General features: G+C 38.1%; 1 protein-coding gene and 1 long non-coding RNA gene across 4 annotated transcripts in view; both read left to right on the top strand.

Moving 5' to 3' along the window:
* The window catches only part of LOC311596170, a 181344-nt gene that overhangs the window by 24654 nt on the left and 142551 nt on the right, over nt 1-14139 (top strand). The window lies entirely within an intron of this gene.
* CD226 (CD226 molecule) overlaps nt 1-14139 on the top strand; it is an 83112-nt gene that overhangs the window by 6011 nt on the left and 62962 nt on the right. For 2 of the 3 annotated variants that reach the window (XM_084779371.1, XM_084779370.1), the window contains 2 exons: nt 4830-4901; nt 5148-5486. In XM_084779371.1, coding sequence (XP_084635497.1) covers nt 4856-4901; nt 5148-5486 — 385 coding nt within the window. In that variant the 5' untranslated portion in view covers nt 4830-4855. The remainder of the gene's footprint in view (nt 1-4829; nt 4902-5147; nt 5487-14139) is intronic. The other variant, XM_084779372.1, reaches the window with a different exon arrangement.

Here is a 14139-nt window from a genome sequence, read left to right as displayed (position 1 = left end):
TAAAATATAATAGGATACAAAAGAGTCTGAGATTCACTTGTTTATATACTCAGGACTCTCATGAAAATGTTAAACTGAAAAAGATAACATATACACCGAGGACTTGGTATAGACCCATATTGGTCCTGTGCTTAATGCTTCAGTCTCTGTGAGTTCATTTGAGCTTTGTTCAGTTAGAAGGCTTTGTTCTCTTGGTGTCCTTTGTTCCCTTTAGTTCTTGCACTCTTTCTGTCTCCTCTTCCACAGGGTTCCCTTAGCTCTGAGGGGAGAGATTTCAAGAAGACATCCCATTTAGATAAGTGTTTCAAGGTCTCTTGTCTCTCATCCTTCTACTCTCTGTCTTTCTCTCTCTCTCTCTCTCTCTCTCTCTCTCTCTCTCTCTCTCTCTCTCTCTCTGTGATCTGCAGAAGGAAGTTTCTCTGAATAAGGCACTGGTCTATGAGTATAGCAGAATATGATTAGGAATCATTTTATTGTTACTTTAAAAATGATAGTATTTGGTTTTACCATAGGTCTCTGGGATATCTGGTCTCTGGTTCTTGGTCATTAAAGCAGTGCTGGGTATTGGTTCAGTCTCATCAAGTAGGTCGTAAGTCAAATCAGACATTGATTGGTTACTACACCAAGCTATGAAACAATCGTTATCCTAGCACACTTTGCATGCACGGCAGATTGTAGTGCAAAGGCTTTGGGACTGATTTGGTGTTTGTGTTTCTTTACTTTTCTTAGTCTGCAGAGAACCTTTCCATACCAAAGACACTAGGAGTATGGGTGTGGATGTTCTTTGTAGGCACCAGCTCAACAACTTCAAGTTCAAGGTTGTTCGGGCGTGTTCATCAGCAATGGGGCTTTTGTTGTTTGTGCAGAGAGATTTATTATCTTGGCAGCTGACTGAGTTGTTTAGGAAACTCCATTGCACTCCTTTGGCCATTAACTCGATTGGATATAACTCAGTCCGAGTACTGGAAGTTTCAATTGGTGACAAGACATGGCCAATTGGGACTCCATATCCCTCATTATTTTGAGACTTCATTAGGATTGCCTTCATATGAAGTTTCTAGTGCACTAGATGTCCATATATCCTTCAAATGCTCATTTTTGGATTATCACTTGTATGCCATTTGTTTGTGTATTATCCCAATATCAAGGTTTTGACTAACTTTGTGCTAAGTTTTAAAATGGGATGCAGGAATTTTCTTTTCAAGTAAGTGTTGGCTATTCAGGGCTCCTCACAATGCTGTGTGAATTTCAGAATCAGATTTTCCATTTTTTAAAGTAAAAAGCCACTTAAAATTTACCAAGGGTTACTTGGGCTATGGATTTAATTGAGAAATGTTCTCTTTGTAACATTATTAAAACTCCTATTTTTTGAACATTGATATACTATAGATACATTTCTTAAACATGCCTTTTCATTTTTAGTCCTTTTTAAAACTAGCAATATTTTTCATTTTCAATATAAAGTATTGATTTATATAATTGGTTAAATTTATCAGATGTGTCTTACTTTCTGGATTATAAATGTAATTGTTTTTAATTTTTTCTTTTAAAATGATTTATAGTTAATATGTAGAGATACACCATATTTTCATATGTTAATTTGCTATCATGCAATATTTCTTGGTTATCTAGATAGTTTTGGGTAGACGTGTCATCTGCTAACAGACAAAATCATGTCATCATTCTTCAGGGGCCAGGATTACTTTTTTCTTGGTGATGTGGGTATCTTTTATTTCCTCTTTCTTATTTTCTCTGAGTGAAGCCTGGAGAGCAATATGAAAAGCAGTAGTGAAAGCCAACATCTTTGTCTTGCTCCTAACCATAGAGGGACTTCCCCCACCGAGTACGGTGCTAGATGTGGGTGTCTCCTAAGCATCTTTCACTAGTGGCAGTTTAAATTCTCAGATCAGGAGTTTCCTTATCTGTACTTCACGTTTTTCCCCTGATTGATTCATTCCTTGGCCCTTTCCGATATCTCTAGATGAGCTTCAGCTCCTTCAATGTCCCAGCTTTAACCAGAAACCTCCATAGTGGGCAGCCCTCTTCCTTGGACCCTTTAACGCTTATCACAGGAATGGACCCTTCTGTTTAATCTTTAGGTATATTTTCCTGACTGGATGGAGCCTAGATCACATGGAGTTAAGGTTGCCTGTTACTGCCGTGTATCTGAGATAACAGGGCATGTCTTGGCAGCCAGCTAATTTACCTCATCTTCAGGAAAATAATCCGGATCCAAGCCAGCATTTTATCTTGTTTAGATGATAGTGAAGACGTTATAAAAGTTGAATGTCTGTGTTTGTTTATTCACAGTCTTATCTCTACAACACAGCCAGAAAAAAAGTGCGCCACTTTAGACATACATGGGCAGAAGTCACAGGGACTTATAAGAAGATGTATGCTCTGATGTCACAGTTGGCGGATTCAGTGGTTCAGTGATTCTTGATGCAAGTTTGTTCCCATATTCTGACAATTTTCCTCAGACTGATCTTCAAGATAATTACCTAGGGTAGTGTAGTAACCACACGGCATTCTTCCTTGCTCACGTTAAGTGAGGTAGAGGAGGAAAGGGAAGGCCTTTCTTCTCCTGTAGAATATAAATAATCTTGTGCCCTCTAACTGGGCCATCTCAGGCTTTAGATTTCTTTTTCAAACCCTCAGATCAACCAAGTAGAATAGTTTAGATTCATCATGTTGTGGTTTAGAGAAAGGAGTGGACACTCAAAAAAATCCAGTTTCCCAAAGAATCATAAAAAGAGAAGTGGGTGACAGTTAGTTAGAGCAGCCATCCAAAGTCTACAAGAGCAAACATAACCTTACTCAACTCTCTATAAAGTGTCACCTCCCATCATTTCCTTTATTATCCATAGCTACAACAACACTGAAAATCATCAGCTGCTGGCGTGGTGCACCTGCTTTCGTGTCTGCCTGAATTGCTTATTCCTGCTCCTGGCCTTAGTGCTCACCTGGCTGGTGCTCCTGGCCTCAATGCTCACCTAGCTGGTGCTGCTCCTGGCCTCAGTGCTCACCTAGCTGGTGCTCCTGGCCACATTCCTGCTCCTGGCCTCAGTGCTCACCTAGCTGGTGCTCCTGGTTCTACAGGTTTCATCTCACAGGTGGGCAGATCTTTTCTCAGGCATCCTCCCCACAGGAGGCTTCTGCTGGGCTGCCAGTCCTGGATATGTGATGTTCTGAACACCCCCATGAACTTCTTTCTTTTTAGTATTGAAGGCATTTTGCAAATAAATATTTATTTGTATGTTTGCTCAGTGTATTTCTACCTGGACCAGGGATACCTTAGAGTATAAATACTGCTTTATTATAATCACATACACTTCCTGGTCACACATCTATTTCTTGAACATGCCCCATGTGGATACATCTTTATTTCTTCCCATTTATATGAAATATTCTCCAAATCTATTAGAATGAACTGCTTGCTCTCTTTATTGTCACAAACTCAAATAGAATATTTCACATTGTTGAAATAAATGGTGAAAGGCAACTTTGCCTTTTCAACTATATATGTAATTCAATATAAAATATTATCAGTGTGTATCAACTACTAAACATGAGTGTCTAATGGGGAGATGTTTTCAGAGAACATGAAGTTCACATGGAGAATGAGAACCGACCTCGTTTGTAATGTTCACATTGTGTCCTGGCTCTGCTAATGGGGCCAAGTGTAATACAATTCTTTTTTTATAAAGGTATGATGTTATCATGTTGAAATGCTCCTCACAAAGTTTTAAGAGTTCGAATTACTACTTTATTTTAATTGTATTAGTTATTCATATTATAGTACGTGTGTGTGTGTGTGTGTGTGTGTGTGTGTGTGTGTGTGTGTGTGTGATGTGTGTAGATTCATGTGCCATGGTACACCTGTGTTGGTCCAAGCATAACCCTGGGGAGTTAGTTCTACCCTCGCACCTTTATGCAGGTTCTGGGGAATCTAACTGAAGTCATCAGGCTTGTGTAGTTAGCACCTTTGTTGGATAGCTCATCTTGCCATAACCCTGAATTGCTGTTTTTATAAGATAAGAAACAGAAATCAATTCCATTTTAATAGTGTACCATAGTTATATAAGGTGTAGCCTCCAAAATGATTTGGCTGGGATAGCTAATATCTCAGTACTTCATACCTATTTTAAAATAAAGGGTGGAAAAATCATCATATGTAATGGTTTGTATGTGTCCTGGGCGGCCATTCTTTTGTAGCTGGAGGGCCAATCCTTTTTACGTTTATACTTAAATCTAGCCAGAAGGTGCAGCTGGAAGGCCACACCCGAGTGGCTGTCTGCTCTGCAGCCTCCTCCCGTCAACTCCAGTCTCCATCCCCATTTTATTCTCTCAGTAGGAGTTCCTGGACCTGACTATACCAAAAGAGCTTGACTCTCCTGCTTTGCTTCACTTCTCCTCAGATATTTACCACCCTCAACTCTCTATATCTAGTACAACTTTAGCCTTGCACCAGTCTCCTCCTAATAAAAGGGTACATACAGGATTTTATTTTTAAGATGCATTTTTGTATATTTTTGTTGCACAGAGCTGAGTCAGGCACAGAGGACACACTCAATAAACATTTTTTTTCAAATGAAAGAATTTTTCTTGAAAATTAGTTCTTGAAAGTAAACCGATTGTCTGACAGAGAAATAACTGCAGTTTATCCATTCCTGTATGAGAGCAAAGCTGCCTTTGAAGCTGAAACTTCTTTCCTGTGCTTATACTTCAGAGAAAAAGATGCAGCTGATAACATCTGAGAGGAAGGAAGCTGTGCTTCATGCTGAGTTGTGAATATAACATCACTCTTTTTTTTTTTTTTTTAAATACAGACCAGCCTCCTGAATTGCTTCCAGAGATGGCTTATCTTACTTTGATTTTGGCTATTCTGCATGTGCACAAAGGTAAAGAGAACCCTATGTCTTCATCTGTAAGTTTTGCTTTGTTTTTGGTGTTTGAGTGTAACATGTACGGGATCTCTTCGGTAATTTCTTACGTGTTCATAAATACTAAAATTACAAAAGCCTATTTTGTAGTTGAAACTGTCAGTCTTCACCATGAACTTACCATACTACTTGTTAAGTCTTATAAAATTTACATGTTTGTTTTTGTTACTGGATCTGACTCAATTCATGTTATGTATATTTCAGCACTGTGTGAAGAGACATTTTGGGACACAACTGTTTGGCTTTCTGAGACTATGACTCTGGAATGTGTGTATCCATTGATGGATAACTTAACCCAGGTGGAGTGGACCAAGATCAGTGGCAAAGAAGCTGTGACCATAGCTGTTTACAACCCTAACCATAGTATGTATATAGAGACTAGCTACCTCGGCAGAGTGCGCTTTCCAAACTCAACGGAGGGGTTCCACAACATGAGTCTTTCCTTTTACGATGCCTCTGAAGCAGACGTTGGCACCTACTCCTGCTTGTTTCATTCTTTCCCAGGTGGACGCTGGGAAAAGAAGATAAAGGTGGTGAGGTCAGGTAAGGAAAAACTTATTTTCCTTTTGTCTACATACAATGTTTAATTATGAGAAACCCAACTAATGTTTGGAGAAAGTAGTCGAAAAGAAAGAAGTGGAAAAAAAGAAAAGAAAGAAGGAGGAATATAGAAATGTACAGGGAAGATAGAACAGAAAGTAGATTAGTGAATCTACTCCTCAACTTACTGCCTCAATTGTCACTCACAAGATAGTTTAATTCTCCGATATAGAATTTTGTATATAGACACAAAACAAGTTCTAGATACAGTGGTATAGAATTCAAATGTTAGATTTTTCTTCACACACACACACACACACACACACACACACACACACACACACACACACATTTTCTACTCTAATATGAGTTATGGTACACATATAACTCAATTATAATACAAGGTTTACTTCCAATGCTTTGAAAGTGCTTTCAAGCTGCTTAGGAGAAATAAGTTATATAAATTAAGTGTTAGTAGATTAAATCATGGTCATGTCGATTGCTAGTCTACTTTTATCACAAGAATGTATATCTTAGGTACAGCAGATAGATATAACTCTATTGAAAGACAAGGTCTTCAAAAACCCCAGAGGCATGCAGAATATGGCATTTAAAATGTTTTTTATTACTTTAAAGATTCATTAACAATGAGACAGGTTAACTCCTGGCAACCCCCAGTCTACCTCAAAGAAGATGATGAGCATCATAGAACCTCCTTATGGAGATGGCTTCAAATGTAGCAAATGAGCCATGGGGCAAAAGGTCCTCATTTCTACCACAGACAGAATTCTGCCTAAAAAAAGGGACAAGTTGGATTCAGACAGAGTCAATGGTCAAACTCTGCCAAGACAGGGTAAGCAAGTCCTCAATAGTTCCTGCCTCACAAATATGTCTGTCAGATATATTGGGCCAGAAGGCTGAAGATGATGCTCCAACATTATAGAGAGTTTTGGGTGACTATTCAGGTAGCAAACTGTCTCTGTCATCTTTTCATTTGGAAAGCTACTAACCTGCACTCCCGGCATACTCAGGTAATCAAGTTTACTCCTTCTCAAGTCTCTGAGGGAGTTGAAGACCAGGTAGCTTAGTTTTACAGTGAAGCTTAGTTGTTCAGGGGTTAAGATGTTTTTAAGTCTAGGTAGGTGTTCTAAATTGATAATGACAATATGTGATAGAGATTGATTTACATTCAGAAATTTAGATGCACCAAGATAGGAAAGGTGTCTTCTTCAAGGCTGTCAAATAAATAGCCAAAACACTAAGAATGTAACATCTATATAATTTCTGATTGTGCCATGGTTCTTCTTGCCATAAGTAATCTATTGTATATATGTGTAATAATATAAATGTATATGTACAAAATAAAATAATTTTAAAAATTAAAAAAAAGAAACTCAACTAAAAGTTTAAAACACTACTCTGTTCATTTTTCAATTCCATTTCAAAATTCTTTGATGTTATTTTTCCTTGAAGAGTAATGTTGTAAACCAATCCCACTTTTCTTAATTGCTGCCATTTCTGAGTGGAAGTGTCTTACGGGTTTCAGTGATGTAGGAGGAAATGCAGATTTACATAGCCTTTATGATGACATGAGGCTAGATCCACACAAGTTGTCAATATGTAGTTTCAGAGCCAGTCTCTTCTGTCAAAACTTATCTCAGCAGTGATCGATACCATGTCCTTTTGCTGAACATTTTATCACTAGTTTAGATCTGCATATGTAGGAATCTCTTCTGCATAACTTAATCTGAATTTATTAGCAAATTGTGAATAAAGTTTAGACAGAGTTCATCTTCAGTCCATCTACTTCCTTCGAAAATTATATATATGTTGTGTTGGCAAGAGAAAAATGGTTTATGTTAAGTGCACCACTGTATCCTTCAGTTCTTCTCATATGGCCCTATGGACTAGGAATATTTCATAAAAATACGGGTTTTACAGCTATTGTTTTCTGTAAAGCATTGTGTTGCTGGCTTACTCCCATTTACTGAAGTAATGTAACAACACATAAAATTATGAAAAATAATTTTCTTGTTGAATTGTTTGGAAAAAATAAACATAAAGAGCTTGGCCCAATGAATGTTGGAGAATTGGATAGCATGTTATCAGCATTGAATTTTTAGATGTCAGTAAAAAGGAAAGGGTTTGGAATTATAGTTTCTTGTCCCTTGGCCCTCAAGTCATGTCCCATGAACACATAAAGGAGAGCATTCTGTGCCATCTAATGCAGAGCCTTCTTTTAAAGGGATACATATTCTGAAAGAACAATGACCACGGTACAAGAGGAATATGAAATAATTAGGATGAAATGAGACTTTGCACGTGCAGGTTTTCCTTTCTATTGGGAATAGCTAAACTTGATAAATTTTGTTATGTTGTGTTGTTAGCTAAATATCTATGAACACTTATTTGTTAAACAATTTTTCACTAGTAATTTCGCTTAAGAACTGGCTTTTTTATCATGCACAGACGCCTGTTAGTGCTTTCTGCTGGCTTTAAGTGTGAAGCTGATTTTGACCCCATATTTTCAGAAAAGCATAGAAGTGATATGTGCATTGAAATAGGGCAACATATTTCACATGTGGCCCAAGCCTTCATGGCTGGAAGAAAAGAGTGTCAGGTTTTGGCTTATGGTGTCAGGTGTCATTTGTAGCTTTTCATCACAAATCTCATATTTTGATTTGTGTCATAGAAGAGAAGATATATGCTATATTCAGAGAAGTCATCTCTGAATGCTTACGTGGAGCTAAACTGTCAAGCATTGTTGCACCAGAGGAGGATTTTAGCATTAATTTCGGAAGAGTTAGGGGAGTTTCCTTCATTATGCCTCTCAGATTTGCTGCCCCCTTTAATTTCCTAGGCCAATAAAGGAGAGCCTCTTGTGACTTTGAAAACTGAATGGTGAGACTATTGATTTCCAGAGGAAGGGCTTCTGAGTGCTTCATCCTCATACAGAGAGACCATGGTGGAATCCTGAAACATGTTTTGTTGATTTAAGAAATAATGATTTTTTGCCTTTGAAGAACATATTAATATAATTGCTTAGATCATATGATCTATAAGGTAAGATTTAAAATACAACAAATATGTTTAATTTTACCATTATCATTAAAAAATCTACCACTCCAAAGATTTTGAGATTTGGAATGGCAGATTTTTTAAAAGAATAATGGTGAAATTAAACATATTTTTTACATTTAAATTTTATTTTTATGCTTTATTCAGAACTTAATAAGATATATAATTACTTTATTTTATATAATATAAAATGGAGTTAATCTATTTAATACTAAAAATCAATGTTAAAATGCAGAAGTCCTAATGTGCATAATAAATTGTCATATTATAATATAAACTAGGAGTTGATCTGTTTAATATTAAAAGAAAAACAAACTTAAAAATCTGAAATCCTAATGTGCCTAACATTGTCAGAATTTGGAAGGAAGTTGTAACACCACAGGCTTGTCATGCACACTGACTTCTGTTCCTCACCAGTGTCTCTCTATGGCTGAGGAATTTTCCTTGGAAGGATTTCCTATGAATACTTGGACATGAGCATTATCGCCACAATATCCCCATATGGGAATGCTGTGTCTAGTGAAGTCTTCTGGCCTTGCCAAGCTCTATATACGTCCCATGGGGTAACACCATAGTTGGAAGTTAAGTAATATCTGGGGAGACATGAGCCTCTCGGCCTTACAAGGATGAGGCCTGACCATGTCACATGTAGCTGTAGAGCTCCTCTGTGTTTTATTTCTTCTTTCTTCCCTTAGCCTTTCAATAGAGAATTGAGCTAGTTAGAGATCTTATTCTGCATGAATGATATTATTAGTGGAAAGGACTTTAAAAATGTTTGTTATCTTTAAAACATGGATTCTTAATTATTAATAAAATTAAATAGGTAAACTGGCTGTATTATTTTTCCAATTCATGGTAAAATATACTGGGGTGACTTAGGTGATAACATTTTAAAGCAGTTTTTTGATAGCAGAGTCTGTGGTAGAAGTCTTGGGGAAACACATTGCTCATCTTGTATCTATGGCCTTAGTAGTCAGTGAAATAAAATATATTTCTAGCTAAATAAGCCCCTACCTGCCAGAGAACTACTCACTCCAAATCCTACCCAACTTTTACTAGATTCCCACTTTGTATTAAGTGATCAAATGTCTCTTGTAGTATGTTTGAATAATTAACTACAGAGGAGAAAAAAAGCATTTTCTTGTGCCCAACAGAAGAGGAGTTGGGGGAAGAAGAGATAGAGAAACCATCACCAACAGAGATGATTCTCACAACTATTTTGGAATATGATACATTAGCTGGCTAGAGAATCACATTCTAGGCTATAATTCTTCTTTGTTTGATATTTTAGAGATTGTTCACATGCATTAGAAAACCCCAACCATGTATAAGCATGCAAGGCTGAGCAAAACATGATTGACTGACATATAAACAACAAAATAATAACAAAACAAGGCTACAAGGATCAAGGAGTTATAAAGCCTGATCACGAACACATAATCAGGAGCAGCCACCAGAGTCTTTCATGTTCATTGTCACAGTGATACCCATACATAGATGTTTTATTTACTATTTGTCAAAAATCACATTATAACATTTACCTGAAACATGGTGAAATGGTGAAAATACTTCTTGCAATTTTTTGAAGCAATCCAAAGATACCTACTTAAGGTAGGCATTAAATTTCCACTTTTATTTGGCCTGAAGGCTAGAGAGAAGGAAGCTTCAAGAATCCACTCAAATTTTTATGATCTAACAACTGGAAGATATTAGCTGTAGTTTAAAATGATAAAATAATTAGGAGACCAGATTGGGTTTATAAGAAAGGGAGTGTTTCCAGTGCTCTGAGTCATAACATAGCACCCGAGCACCTATCACTCAATGTCATGGAACAGTGAAGCGGACGAGCATTTCAGGATTGAGTATAGGAGCTCTGGAGTTATTTTATCTCCCAGAATATGTGGGAAAAGATAGTTAACAAAATACCAACGAGTAGAAGCAAATACTAAGGCCATAGTTTGGAGAAGGATCAAATTGAAGTGTGCGAGGACATTTATATAAAAACATGGAAGTCATAAGGAAAGGAAGGAAAGAGGCAGATATAGAGAGAAGGATGAAGAGGAAAAGATGCATCACTGGTGTGAGAGCAGTGGACAGTGTGGCCCACACCTACAGCGTTATGTTCCTTGCTCCTGAGTAGAAGCAGTGGACAGTGTGACTCACAGTTATAACGTTATCTTCATTTTGTTGTGTGTGTGTGTGTGTGTGTTTTGTTTGGTATTCTTTGGTTGTGTCATGCGGCTGTGATGCTCATACTCTAGTGTGTACTTATCTCAGGCTGAACATTGAGTTGCTTCTCACTGTGTCCCTTTGAAATGTTTCGTTCCTGGGTTGGACAAGGATGTCCACGTCTTCTGCACGTCTTCCCCTGGTCTCTTATTCCTACTCCCTGCTAGTGTAGCACTCTTTGCTCTGGTGCCAGCAGTTGACACACCAGCTAAATTGCACATGGATGCTTACTGCTGGTTAGCAATGCTCAGAGACTCTTTTAGTACTGGGGGCTCCAGAGTTGGCAGCAGTTCCAAGGAATCCCATGGTAGAATATCTTCTAATGTTGACCTCAATTAAGTGGAGGTAGCATGGTCTTCCCCCCCTTAGTGTTAGTATGACGTCAGGATTCAAGGGTGGGAAGAGAAGCATGTCCTAGATCCAGTTTCTACAAATAGGTTTGCTGATATGGGAAAGTGAAGTTATCCATTAACTCATCCACCTAATCTTTATTAAGAATCTAAAATATTCTAGGTAATGTTCAATGATTTAGAAGATAGAAAGCCATGGACTTTAACTCTCCATGTAGTTTATCCTGGTTTACAATTCTCAGCATGGCTTATTTCAATAGGTGGGCTTTCAGCTATCTTTTTAATCTATCTTAATTTATCAGCACACTTTTATTTCATGTTTCTTTTTGTTTATCCAGAATTAACAAAGAAGGAAAATGCCTAAGATTATTCTACTTTGTGTAATACTGATAGGTACAAAGTGTTGAAGGTGAGGATTGGTCTGAAAGGCCAAGGCATTCTGAATGTCAAAGGACATTCTAAAGCTGGTTAGAGAGCCACTAAGAAAAAATCTCCCACAGACTCTTGCTACAAATGTTACTGGAAATTTCTCAGACCAGATCTTTATCTGTATTCTTTTAACTCTCAAAGGTCGAGTAAATCCACAGTTCTTCCACTGGTCCTTACTACAGCTACTCTTTACCCAGTCTAACAGAAGCAGCCAACCACAAAATCTGAAACACATTTCCTCTACACAGCAGGTGTTCGGGCGTTGGGTTGTGTGGGTGCTGATATGTGGTGGGGGAAAAGACCTCATGCATGAGTATGGGTGCCAGCCATTCAGCCTTTGGTACCCATCAGCATCACCATGGAACACATTCAGGGCTACCTAAGACTGTCTAGGCTTCGTTGTTGTTTAAAGCTTTTCTTATCAAAGGTCAAAAGATACAGAAAGCAAGCATTGATCTCTGTAGGATTAGTGCATAGATTCTAAATGACCCCTCCAGGAATTTACCCATAGACTAGTCACAGTGCTGACTGAAAGCAAAATTGTATTTTGCATTATGTAGTTGCACATTGAATTTTTAATGTGCAAACAAGAAAATAAGTAATTGAAGGAAGTGGGGGGAAAAACAAGACTCTTGGCTCCAGGGCTAGCTTGAGAGAGTCCTCTGTGAACTTTTCCTGAGCTAATTCTACCCATGGGGGATAAGATTTAGAACTGTTAAGAAATAACTTGATTTGTAAACTGTATTTTTGGTGTTGGCCTTTGTTTTTGTTTAGCTTTATAGGAAGTGGTGGTTAGAAATAGAATGGCTTTTCCCTTCCTTCATGAAAATGGTGGGAAACTTTCTGAAGACAGTAAAGATTTTGAGGCTGCTAACAATTTAAGACCATCAAGTTAATTCTTCTGGGATGAATGTAAAGTGACTCCCTGGAGCAACATCTCCTGTACTTACTTTAGAATAGTTTTAATTAAATGACTTAGCTGATGGAGCTGCGGCTACTTCTCTAGAAAGACTATTAAAAATTCAATAAATCTTAACGTAAGAATTTTTTCCCGATTTCAGCAATTTAGCCAACTTACATATTTGAAGTCATAGTCCTTTTCATAATCTTCCTAGAGAGAAATGTTCATGTTCCACAGGATGAGGGCATAGGACGGTGTGTAGAAAAAGGCCTATTACCCACAGGATAAAAGTATAGAAAGATCATGTCCTGTAAGAGTGCGCCAAGGGAAAGACCCATGTCCAATAGAAGAGGAATATAGAAAGGCGTCTAGGCAAAGAGCAATAACATTCCATTTTATAATTACTAAGACTTTAAATATATCTGAGTGACATGCCTGTGGAACACATCAGGGGTGAGGCTGGTGGTTAGCAAGAATAAAATATTAGCATGAGCTCTGTGTTCAAATGTTCAACTTAATTATAAGAACGTGTTCAGAAGTTCATTTTCTCATTTTAGCTGACTGCTTCCCAATGCAAACTTGTGCTATTTCTTGGGTGCAGAATGAAATTCATTCTGCTACCAACATTAATATCTTAGACTATCTTAGTGAAGGTGTGTGTATGTGTGTGTGTTTTATATGAATATGGTGTAATTTTCTTTTTTTTAATTGAAAATAGGTTCTTCTCTCATATACTACATTCCAATCACAATTTTCTTTTTCTCCAGCTTCTCCCCACTTCACCTATAGCTCAGATTTATTCTTCCTCCATTTCCCACCAGAAGGAGCAGGACTCCAAGAGACAACAAGCAAAGATAATAAAACAAGACCAATGTCTGCATATATATGTATACACACACACACACACACACACACACACACACACACACACATATCAGAAGAGTCCCAAGAGCATGAAAACATGGTGTCAGAGACATACCAGTTCCTGCTGTTAGGAATCCCACAAAAACATCAAGTTTATAGCTGTAATATTTATGCAGAGGACCTGGTGCAGACCCAGGCAAGCCTGGTGGTCACTGCTTTAGTCTCTTGTGAGCCCACATGAGGCCTGCTAAGTTGATCCAGTGGGCCGTGTTCTCCTGGTGTCCTCCATGCCCTCTGACTCATACAATCTTTCTTTTCCCTCTTCTGTGGGGTTCCCTAAGCTCCCGGGGGAGAGACCCAGTGAATACCTATTTAGATTTTCCACATGATATCTGCCTGTGGGTCTCTGAACTCACTCCATTGCCATCTGCCACCAGAGGAAACCTCTCTGATGATAACTGGACAAAGCACTGATGCATTAGAATAGAAGAATATCATTAGGAATCATTTCATTGAGGTTTTGAGGGGTGGGGGAAGTCATATTTGGTCCTACCTATGTCTCTGGGCCATCGAGTCTCTGTCTTGTGGCCATCCAGGCAGTATAGGGCATGTGCTTTCTCTCATGGTATGGGCCTCAAGTTAAACCAGACATTAGCTGGCCATCCCCACATGCTCTGAAACACCACTGCCTCAGCACATTTTGCAAGCAGGACAGGTTTTTTTTGACTGGGTTGGTGTCCAAGTTTCTATTCAATTAAATAAGCTATTTGGATACTGTCCTCAGCAATAGGACTCCACTGTCAGT

The sequence above is a fragment of the Acomys minous genome (genome assembly GCF_964271855.1).
Source record: "Acomys minous genome assembly, chromosome: 4".
Lineage (NCBI taxonomy): Eukaryota > Metazoa > Chordata > Mammalia > Rodentia > Muridae > Acomys > Acomys minous.
The sequence above is the reverse complement of the archived record's forward strand: the minus strand, read 5'-3'. Positions and strand labels throughout refer to the sequence as shown.